Here is an 11,041-nt window from a genome sequence, read left to right on the forward strand (position 1 = left end):
TGATTATTTTCATTATATTAAATAGCCAGATGTTCAGAAACATATCACTGTTTACAGAACAAATAAAATATATAAGGAAAAAATAAATAAATATGTTCGATTCTGAAAAATTCCAAAATTGCCATATTATAGGACTTGATATTGAAATTTCCTTCATCCCATCCCAGATTTTTTTTTTTTTTTTTTTTTTATGTATTCAGTGAAAATCCAGCCCAGTGTTAAAACTGAAATCTTTTGTTAACTTTGTGGTGATAATAGCAGATGATGAATAAGTACTTAGCACTAATCAGGACAGAATTAAAGCCCTGACTGAGTCGCTTCACGTAATCTATTCAGCGTTTAATTGAGACATTCAGAAACACTACGAGCTGCTAATTTAGCAGGCACGGCTTTTTATAACGACGGCTTTTTAATCATAAAAAAAGATGTGCAAATGTCGGTAAAATTAAAGCATTCCATTGACCTTGATATTCCATGTTTATGTTACTAAACATGACATCGCTGTATGTTCTTATAAATATTTATAGTCCTGAATTTGTTTTTACCCAAAAAGCTCAGCATCATCCTTGAGGAACTTGGGCAGGTTGGAGTCTCGTAGCGCTCTGATCAACACCACATCCTCACTCAGGTGGGGGTTCTCTCGCTTCAGAGACCTGCAACACACACACACACACATGAAAAAAGTCTTTATTTACTTTATTTCACACATTAGTACACATTTTCTCTCCCACACACACACACACACAGCTGTTGCCACCCAACAGATGTGTCCACGCCGCAGACACGACTAAAGATTCAACATCTGTACAATAAAAGCCGATGTTCGTTTAAATTTTTCCACGTTGTCGCACATTATACACATAAGCCTGAACAGAAATAACTATATAATAACCAAATATCTGACACACCAAAAAAATAAAAAATGTTTTATTTTTATTAATGTACTTTTAAACAAAGTCGCACCTAAGAACCAATAATTCTTTACAAAGATATTTAATACAATTTATAATGATTTCATTATTTCATTTACCTATGAATACTTATTTGTTTGATTGCTTGTTTATCCAATTATTTTAAACACGTTCATATATTGGAAATGAAATAATTAGGTCAGATCCACTGGAATCGATTCCAGATGTGAAGGACAACGTGTCGAATTCATCGTTTTCTTATGAAGCCGAGAAAGCGTCATGGCGTCGGACAATCCTGTCACTCGAACCCCAGTGCCTCTGTGAATCCTAAATCTCTCTCTGAACTGAATTTCTAAGCCATCACTTTCTCTTTGTCGTTTAGGAGTATCAGAGAGTAGACTCTTTTGTTTGATCCTGGCTTATCACACAGTGCTGCTCTTTTATTATAGACTGCTTTAATTATCATTTTTAAATGGGCTTTAGGAGTCTGCCGGGTTCATTAGCAGTAACATGACATGTACACCAATCAGCCATAACATTATGACCACTGAGAGGTGACGTGAACAAGACTGAGGATCTCCTCATCATGGCACCTGTTAGTGGGTGGGATATATTAGGCAGCAAGTGAACATTGTGTCCTCAAAGTTGATGTGTTAGAAGCAGGAAAAATGGACAAGAGTAAGGATTTGAGCGAAGGGCCAAATTGTGATGGCTAGACCACTGGATCAGAGAATCTCCAAAACTGTAGTTCTTGTGGGGTGGTCTGCAGTGGTCAGTATCTATCAAAAGTGGTCCAAGGAAGGAACGTTGATGCACGTGGGGAGTGAAGGCTGGCCCGTGTGATCTGATCCAACAGACGAGCTACTGTTGATCAGATTGCTGAAGAAGTTAATGCTGGTTCTGATAGAAAGGGGTCAGAATACACAATGCAGGATGGGTCAGGCAGCAAAAGGGGGACCAACACAATATTAGGCAGGTGGTCATAATTTTATGCCTGATCAGTGTAGGTCTGCTGTACGAACAAATCAGCAAATATAAATGAGATGATTCTGACTGACTGATCCGAGACTAGTGTGTAGAAAGTTCTTTGTCGCATTATGGTATAAGACGAAAAGGCTCTTCGCTCTTGTGTCACTGTCCTTTTACAGATCATGGTTGGGATTGAAATGCTCGCTTGTAAGTCACTCAGGAGCGAAATGAAAAATGAATAGAATCGTTCAGCCTGTGTGTAGATGAACGTACCCGGCCATGACGAGAACGGATTTGACGGCTCTCATGCCGAAGTCATAGTGGTCCTGCTGGGAAAGCTGCTCGCTGCACAGTTTATACATCTGAGTCATCTTCCTCGCCAGAGTCTTACTGGACTCGAAGCCCTCAGAGTACAAGATCACCTAGAGTCAGAGAGAGAGAGAGAGAGAGAAAGAATACTATTACTTATTCGATTCCAAGAAATGTGTATGGCATCAGAATATACTTCTTATTGCTTCATTTCTGTGCCATTATAACAAAGTAATGAACAAACACCTCAGCGATGAGGGCGTAGTTGGGCACCATCATGGCGATGGGTCTGAAGAGGGCCTTCAGATTGTCTGGGAGCTCGGTCCTTCCTGCGTAGCCTGGGTTCATCGTGATGAAAGCGGCGCACGTCATCACCAGCTTAATCTCTCTCCCTTCAAACATGAACCGAGACAGCTACACACACACACACACACACACCATATTTACACTCACAATCATTAACTAAACATCATAAGCCATTGTATTTGAGTATGTGTGTGTGAGGGTGAGTGTGTGTTACCTTCGCCGCCTTTGCGTTCCTGATAACGATGAGCTGTTGGGCGATGACAGAGAGCACCTCAATGTTGATGCGGTTGAACTCGTCAAAACAACACCAGGCTCCAGACTGAGCCAAACCACTGAAGAATGTACCCATCATCTACACACACACACACACAGAGTGGAATAAACAATCTGACAATATGAATAATAGCCACAGGGACACGGCTGGCCAGGTTATTCAGACTGATTATAAAGACTAATTCATAAGCATGCATTATTAGGAATAAAACTTTTTTTAAAAAAAGAATAAAGTAAAGAATAACAACTCAAAACTCCAGCACAGACTGTGCTTCACTGTGAGAAATACAGGGCTCTGCTGCCCCCTAGGGACAGACAGCTGCACTACACTTTTATTTATTAAAAGTGGATAAAGAGTCTGAAACAGGAAGTGAATCCTAATCGATAACTTAGTCACCTTGTAATCAAGTCCATCAGAACAGTTAAAGACCACACACTGGATGGCTAAAGCTTTGGCCAGGTCTTTAGTGGTCTCGGTTTTTCCGGTGCCAGCAGGACCTGCCGGAGCGCCACCCAAGTCCAGCTGTAGTGCCCCCATCAGACACAGGTAACAACGATCCTAAAAAATAAATAAATAAAAGGACACATAAGTACACTAAATGAGTTCTTGACCTAAAGGTTGTACATAAGATGCATTATGAGCTCTTAGCATGTTGCTGATGTGTGTTACCGTCAGTGGGGTGATGACCAGACGTGGACAAGCTCCCAGGTACTCGTATCCGTAGACGTATTGAGACAGAGCCATTCTGGCCACGCAGTTATCCAGATCCATATCCCAGTAGTAGCGCAGCTGCCTCTGCCACTCAAAGTTACTGCTCGAGTCCACCTACATGAACACACACACACACATGATATACACTGTATATGAAACAAAGCTTTCTCACTCACAATATAGCATGGTATGTGCGTGCAGTTTGAAAGTTGTGTAACAGTCCGTACCCTTTCTTTGACAAGCTCAGTGACAATGTCTCTGGCGTGGACGTCCACAGTAATGAGAGCTGTGATGATGTTCCGATGGATTTTGGGTAAGTTACCTCGCACCAGAGCGGCCAGTGCATTCAGCCTCTGGACACACACACACAACATTCTTAAAAAGCTATAGTATGTTATGTATATTGTACCATATATTATACATTTACACAGCACATATTGTAGTCTACAATTAGATAATAATAATATTTAGTACTTGGTCTTGTTCTGAATTTTTGCTAGTCATAAAATCTGATTCCGAGTTACAGTCTTGACTCTAAACTACACATTGTTCCCATCCACGTCATTGTCATTACTAAACAAGCATTGCTTTATGATGATTAATTGTCTAATTCTCCAGGGCGTCACCTCAAAGTTTGTGAGCTCAAACTGCTGGAGGGCCTGGAAGTGGCCATGGTCTCCCTCCAGGCAGTTGTCCATGTCTCTGCACCACATCAGCTGGGAGATGGTCAGCACCACCTACACAGAAACTGATGTAACGTTAAAGCGGAGTCTGTTCCTTGACAGTAGCATCGATATTGATTTCACAATAAATGACATTTCGATAGCTTTTTCTGTGAGTACTACTAACTGATATGACTGGTTGCTCAATCAGCTGTTATAAACTGTTATAATGTGGCACTGCTGGCACTCAGATTAACACTTGTCTGGTAAACATCATCACAGCTCAGTTCAATAATGCACTAACCAGGAGGTCTAAATGCAGACACTTTTTTCAGATCACACACACGAACCTGTGAAGGATGTCCAGACACCACCCACTCCACCCGTGGCTTGCTCTGGTAATCGGCGATAGCGGCCTTGCTGAGGAGTCTGAGAGAGGTGAACATGACCTCCTCCACCTTCCCCAACCAGTCCTCTACATTCCCACGAGCTTTAAGGCCTTTTCCTAGAGCCACCTAAACACACACACACACCTCACTGAATACTAATAACTTCAAAATGTACATTTTACAAGATAATAATAATAATAAATTGATTTTAAGGTTAACATGTGATTTGACCTTCTCTCCCTCAGGTGAGATCATGGCCAGGATGTCAGTGGTGTAGAGTTTCTCAGCCTCGCTGACAGCGTCAGTTGTCTGCAAGGCAAACTCCAGCCTGGAGATAGCGTCGAAGCACTTCCTGAGGTGGGGCTGCACTGCCTGGGGGTTGCGCGTCTGTGCCAGGATCTCCAGCAGCTCGTCATTGGACAGGAAGTAGAACCTGATGCATGGACGCATACATACATATGTATTATATACGTGGTAGAATACAGTGAAGGAAAAATTATTCGATCCCCTGCTGATTTTGTATGTTTGCTCACTGACAAAGAAATGATCAGTGTATAATTTGAACGGTAGGTTTATTTGAACAGTAAGAGACAGAATAACAACAAAGAAAATCCAGAAAAACACATTTCGAAAATGTTCTATATTAATTTGCATTAGAATGGGTGAAATAAGTATTTGACCCCTTTGCAAAACATGACTTAGTACTTGGTGGCTTGTAGTTGGCCATCAGGTGGCTTGGTGGAAAGTAGTTGGCCATCAGGTGGCTTGGTGGAAAGTAGTTGGCCATCAGGTGGCTTGTAGTTGGCCATCAGGTGGCTTGTAGTTGGCCATCAGGTGGCTTGTAGTTGGCCATCAGGTGGCTTGTAGTTGGCCATCAGGTGGCTTGGTGGAAAGTAGTTGGCCATCAGGTGGCTTGTAGTTGGCCATCAGGTGGCTTGGTGGCTTGTAGTTGGCCATCAGGTGGCTTGGTGGCTTGTAGTTGGCCATCAGGTGGCTTGGTGGCTTGTAGTTGGCCATCAGGTGGCTTGTAGTTGGCCATCAGGTGGCTTGGTGGCTTGTAGTTGGCCATCAGGTGGCTTGGTGGCTTGTAGTTGGCCATCAGGTGGCTTGTAGTTGGCCATCAGGTGGCTTGGTGGCTTGTAGTTGGCCATCAGGTGGCTTGTAGTTGGCCATCAGGTGGCTTGGTGGCTTGTAGTTGGCCATCAGGTGGCTTGTAGTTGGCCATCAGATTTGCACACATCTCACACAGATTTGGGATTTTGTCCCACTCCTCTTTGCAGATCCTCTCCAAGACATTAAGGTTTCGAGACGTTTGGCAACTCGAACCTTCAGCTCCCTCCACAGATTTTCTATGGGATTAAGGTCTGGAGACTAGGCGTGCTTCTTCTTGAGCCACTCCTTTGTTGCCTTGGCCGTGTTTTTTGGGTCGTTGTCATGTTGGAATACCCATCCACAACCCATTTCCAATGCTCATGGCTCCGTCCATCATCCGTTTGATGCGGTGCAGTTGTCCTGTTCCCTTAGCAATAAAAAACACCCCCAAAGCATAATGTGTCCACCTCCATGTTTGACGGTGGTGATGCTGTTCTTGTGGTCATAGGCAGCATTCCTCGTCCTGTTGAGTTGATGCCAAAGAGCTCGATTTTGGTCTCATCTGACCACAGCACTTTTACCCAGTTCTCTTCTGAATCATTCGGATGTTCATTGGCAAATTTCAGATGGGCCTGTACATGTGCTTTCTTGAGCGGGGGGACCTTGCGGGCGCTGCAGGATTTCAGTCATTCACAGCATAGTGAGTTACCAATTGTTTTCTTGGTGACTATGGTTCCAGCTGCCTCGAGATCATTGACAAGATCCTCCCGTGTAGTTCTGGGCCTGATTCCTCACCGTTCTCATGATCATTGAAACTCCACGAGGCGAGATCTTGTATGGAGCCCCAGACCGAGATGCTTGGCGATGGTCTTGTAGTCCATTCCAGCCTTGTGTAGGTCTACAATCTTGTCCCTGACATCCTTCGACAGCTCTTTGGTCTTGGCCATGATGGAGAATTTGGAATCTGATTGATTGAATGCTTCTGTGGACAGGCTGAGATTAGGATAGTGCTCCTTTTAAGAGAGTGCTCCTAATCTCAGCTTGTCACCTGTATAAAAGACACCTGGGAGCCAAAGATCTTGCAGATTGCTGATCTTGTTATTCTGTCTCTCACTGTTCAAATAAACCTACCATTATAGACTGATTATTTCTTTGTCAGTGGGCAAACGTACGGCAGGGGATCAGATCATTTTTTCCCTCACTGTATGTAAGTATTTGTGTTTGTATAGTATACTGTACAGAATAGTGCACTGAGGTGTGAGTGTGGCTTTACACACCTGGGGAAAATAACTCTCTTAGACTCTAGGTAGGCCTCCAGGCATTTCTGAATGTTGTCCAGTAGAGCATTATTGTTCTGGAAGTTCTCTAAAAGCCCTGAAGTGCAAAAGAGGAAGATAAGATAGATATATTATGGGATGTCCTTTAATGACGACACTAGGTGTTGATCTGAGATGAGTCTGGTTGTCTTGCTGTAAGAATAAAATGTTTCCCACGGCTGTTATAAATGTCTTATTGCTTTACAGTGGACTTATAACTGCCTGTGTCTTATATAGGACTCGTCACAAATATATTGGGCATGTCTAATAGGAGAGTTATAACAGCTCTACTGAATCTCAATCAGTACAGAGTTGTGCAAGTACCACATGCTAGGGCTTAGGTCCTTAGGTCATGATTGATCACAGATGATTATCTGACAGAGTTGTGTCTGACCTGTCTGTGTAGCAGCACGCAGTGCATTGGGAAAGGCGTTCACCTTCCTCATCACGTTTTTCCAGGATTTGTCCACCTGCAGGAACATACTGGCCTCAGTAGGAAGCTGCCTCTGGATATCAGGAGCATTGAAGATGCTCTCCAAATACAGCCAGTTCCTCTGACACGTCAGCCACTCGTCCTGTGCACACAGAGAGACAGATTATATCATTAATAGCATTTCAGAACTACAGATTTGTGTTTGGAAAAACGGTGATCAACGATGAACACTCTTCAGTGTTCATTACCAGTGTCTGGCTGAACAGGGAGAGCTGTCGCTGCCACTCATCTACTTTGGCCTTTATGGGACCCACATAACGTGAAGATGCCACTGTGGCCATGTTGATGATGCTGTCATCCAACAACACCTGCATACACACACACACACACAAAACACGTCCACAACCAGCATGTAACCGTTGTTGTTATTTACTAGAATTATTTCAAATACCATCCTACATCCAAGTAAGTGAACTGTCCCATGAGTTTATCTTATATATTGTCGCACTGTGTTTATTTCTTTGTTTTTCTTACCTGGATATCATCTGTGCCTCCGAGAATAAACACGTCTTTGTAATCGCGATGTAACAGCACCACAAACTCTGTGTTCTTCCATGAGTCCTCCACCTAGCAGCAATATGAGTCAATAAACCTGTGCAAACGTGTGACGGAGAAATGCAGAGATATAACGCTGTTCCTACCAACTCACCTTTTTCACCACCGTCTCTAGAGCTGCCTCTCCCGATGCCTGGCCGGAAATCTGATGACGAAATGATAAAGACGATATTAAGTCACATCTAATGGTACAAAGTACAACAGAAACAAAACCGTCTATGTTGCTCATTATAGCTTCTTCTGTTCATCACTTATCCATTAATCCATGGTCTATCTATCCCACCTCCTGGATCTCCACAGCATAGCTGAAAACATTGATGTCTCGCAATGCATCAAGAGTGAGCGAGTTGTCCAGCAGGCTGACCCCTACGATGCTCTCTAACATGCTCCAGTGGTGTTCTTTTAGACATGGGTTACGCAAGTCAGTGATCACTGGTAGCTACACACACACACAAATAGTGATTAAACCCCAAGGAAAGCATCTGCATGCAAAACGTTTTTGATAAGACATTCCAAGCTAGTTGTTCCACCTTTTCCTTCATGGCCTCCACGCCAGCTTTGAGGTGGGGCACAACACTGTTGGGTGGAAGCCCTTTCTCCAGCTGGTTCACGTACTTGCCGTACTTGTTCACCTGAGCACTCAGGAGCTCCGGGTCGAGATCATGAAACATACTCTGTGACACACGCACAATAATGGCTGGATCAGAATAATGAGAAAGATCCATGCAACATAAACATGTGTGGCAATTTATACATCTGTACAGAAATCATGCTCCACTTTTATCCAGGTTCAGAAATTTCCAGCACAAGAGTCCAGGAACTTAACCCTAGAAACTTGCTCCAGATGGAATTGTACCTAAAAACCCATGGCTAATAACTTTGGATGTTATTCCAGGGAAACGTTTCCTGGAATAAACAGAGTAAAAGTCATTATATCTATGAACTGTTGTCTGTCAGCTATCTGTATATGATGGTGTATACCTGCATCCAGCTGTTCTGCAACTTGTCCCACTCTTCAAATGAATCCCACAGCAAATGCTTCAGCTTCACCTCAGCACTCAACTCCTCCAAAGAGTCGTATTTTGTCACTTCCACCTAATCACACACACACACACACATATAAATGAAAAGATGTGCAGAAGCGACACACAGGGGCCAACAAGTACAGATATTCTGTTCACGTAAAAGCTTTTACATTAATTCTGACCTTAAAGTTCTTCTGGTAGGATTTATAGCGAAAGGCTTGCTCTTGCAGCTCATCTATGGAGTGCTGGATTTCTCCCAGCAATGTACGCACTTGATCTCGATTTGCATCGATATCCAGAATCAGCCTGTTCTGGAAATCCAAAAAAAAAAAATGATGAGAGTTGTTACTTTGGTGAATTGGCTAGCAATCCAAAGTTAGGGAGTGTATCAGCTGTCTTACCTCTGCTTGTTGTTTGATCCTCATCACCTCATTGGTCAGTTCCTTGATGTCTTGCTGCAGGTGCTGACAAAACTTGGCCACATTGGCGTCTCTCTCCCCGACCGCCTTGTCGATGGCGTTATTCATCGACGACCTGGATGGACGGAGTGTACCGAAAACAGCGAGGTCTTCCGGAGGAGTGGGGACGGAGTAGCTTTCAATCAGCTTATATATCTCACATACCGTCTCGACCTCCTGGTCCAGGAACCCAACCTGCATGATGACAGTGATGAGTGATGAGAGAAATGACCAGCAACACTTGTCTCACCTTCGCTCATATTCGATCGTACTAACATTAATTTGTAACTCTTACCCGATCCTGGATCTCCTCTAGGAAGGTGAGGGAGTTGACGTACTCAGTGGTAGCTGTAGGGGTGAGCTCCAGTTTGAAGCAGGCGTCTTGCATCTCAGCGATGACCGCGTCCATTTTTCTTTTAGCCAACGTCGGGAGCATTTTGTTAATGGCCTGTAGACGACTGATTTAATTTCACTTCGGAAACTAGCTAGCTAGACAACTTTCAACAAAATTGGCAAAACATACACTATATTGCCAAACGTTTTGGGACACCCCTCCAAATCATTGAATTCAGGTGTTGTTTTTCAGGAGTTGAGCTCGGCCCCTTAGTTCCAGCTTCAGCATACCAAGACATTTTGGACAATTTTATGCTTCCAACGTTGTGGGAAAAGTTTGGGGATGACCCCTTCTTGTTCCAACATGACTGCACACTAGTTCACAAAGCAAGGTCCATAAAGACATGGATGAGTGAGTTTGGTGTGGAGGAACTTCACAGAGTCCTGACGTCAACCTGATAGAACACCTTTGGAATGAATTAGAGTGGAGACTGTGAGCCAGACCTTCTCATCCAGCATCAGTGCCTGACCTCACAAATGCGGTTCTAAAGGAATGGTCAAAAATTCCCTTAAACACACTCCTAAATCTTGTGGAAAGCCTTCCCAGAAGAGCTGAAGCTGTTATAGCTGCAAAAGGGCAGGACATCTCCATATTAAATTCATGTGCATGTAAAGGCAGATGTCCCAGTTTTGGCCTGGCTCACAGTCTCCACTCATCCCAAAGGTGTTCTATCAGGTTGAGGTCAGGACTCTGTGCAGGCCAGTCAAGTTCCTCCACACCAAACTCACTCATCCATGTATTTATGGACCTTGCTTTGGTCACTGATGTGCAGTCATGTTGGAACAGGAAGGGGGCATCCCCAAACTGTTCCCACAAAGTTGTCCAAAAATGTCTTGGTATGAAGCTGAAGCATTAAGAGTTCCTTTCACTGGAACTAAGTGGTCAAGCTTGATTCAGTGAGGTGTCCCAAAACTTTTGGCAACATAGTGCATGATCCAATAATAACTGTGTATCTATATCTAAGGGTTTTCCATTTTATACATATGATCACTTATAACAATTTCACCACTATATGAAGCAACATTTTTCATTTCATTCAACTATAATATTCTACTATAAGACATCTTCTGCCACAGCTATAAGTGAGGTAAAGACCTAAGAAATGTGTGTGTGTGAGTGTGTGTGTGTGTGACCTCTAGGCAGCGCAGTGGACATGGTGTTAGCTTGCTTTTCAGTT

At 43.4% G+C, this 11,041-nt stretch overlaps 1 protein-coding gene across 2 annotated transcripts in view; it reads right to left on the reverse strand.

The window, feature by feature from the left end:
* dnah6 (dynein, axonemal, heavy chain 6) overlaps nucleotides 1-11,041 on the reverse strand; it is a 63,755-nt gene that overhangs the window by 46,109 nt on the left and 6,605 nt on the right. For both annotated transcript variants that reach the window (XM_058384445.1, XM_058384446.1), the window contains exons 14-35: nucleotides 10,998-11,041; nucleotides 9,766-9,918; nucleotides 9,414-9,665; nucleotides 9,195-9,323; nucleotides 8,969-9,082; nucleotides 8,518-8,661; nucleotides 8,271-8,426; nucleotides 8,082-8,132; nucleotides 7,907-7,999; nucleotides 7,621-7,740; nucleotides 7,334-7,514; nucleotides 6,901-6,997; nucleotides 4,763-4,964; nucleotides 4,493-4,657; nucleotides 4,107-4,217; nucleotides 3,708-3,833; nucleotides 3,439-3,594; nucleotides 3,166-3,327; nucleotides 2,710-2,847; nucleotides 2,436-2,603; nucleotides 2,154-2,302; nucleotides 546-653 (exon numbers count right to left, since the gene is read on the reverse strand). The exon at nucleotides 10,998-11,041 is cut by the window's right edge and continues 108 nt beyond it. In XM_058384445.1, the coding sequence (XP_058240428.1) occupies nucleotides 546-653; nucleotides 2,154-2,302; nucleotides 2,436-2,603; nucleotides 2,710-2,847; nucleotides 3,166-3,327; nucleotides 3,439-3,594; nucleotides 3,708-3,833; nucleotides 4,107-4,217; nucleotides 4,493-4,657; nucleotides 4,763-4,964; nucleotides 6,901-6,997; nucleotides 7,334-7,514; nucleotides 7,621-7,740; nucleotides 7,907-7,999; nucleotides 8,082-8,132; nucleotides 8,271-8,426; nucleotides 8,518-8,661; nucleotides 8,969-9,082; nucleotides 9,195-9,323; nucleotides 9,414-9,665; nucleotides 9,766-9,918; nucleotides 10,998-11,041 (3,019 nt within the window). The remainder of the gene's footprint in view (nucleotides 1-545; nucleotides 654-2,153; nucleotides 2,303-2,435; nucleotides 2,604-2,709; nucleotides 2,848-3,165; nucleotides 3,328-3,438; nucleotides 3,595-3,707; nucleotides 3,834-4,106; nucleotides 4,218-4,492; nucleotides 4,658-4,762; nucleotides 4,965-6,900; nucleotides 6,998-7,333; nucleotides 7,515-7,620; nucleotides 7,741-7,906; nucleotides 8,000-8,081; nucleotides 8,133-8,270; nucleotides 8,427-8,517; nucleotides 8,662-8,968; nucleotides 9,083-9,194; nucleotides 9,324-9,413; nucleotides 9,666-9,765; nucleotides 9,919-10,997) is intronic.

This window comes from Hemibagrus wyckioides, linkage group LG29 (assembly GCF_019097595.1).
Source record: "Hemibagrus wyckioides isolate EC202008001 linkage group LG29, SWU_Hwy_1.0, whole genome shotgun sequence".
Lineage (NCBI taxonomy): Eukaryota > Metazoa > Chordata > Actinopteri > Siluriformes > Bagridae > Hemibagrus > Hemibagrus wyckioides.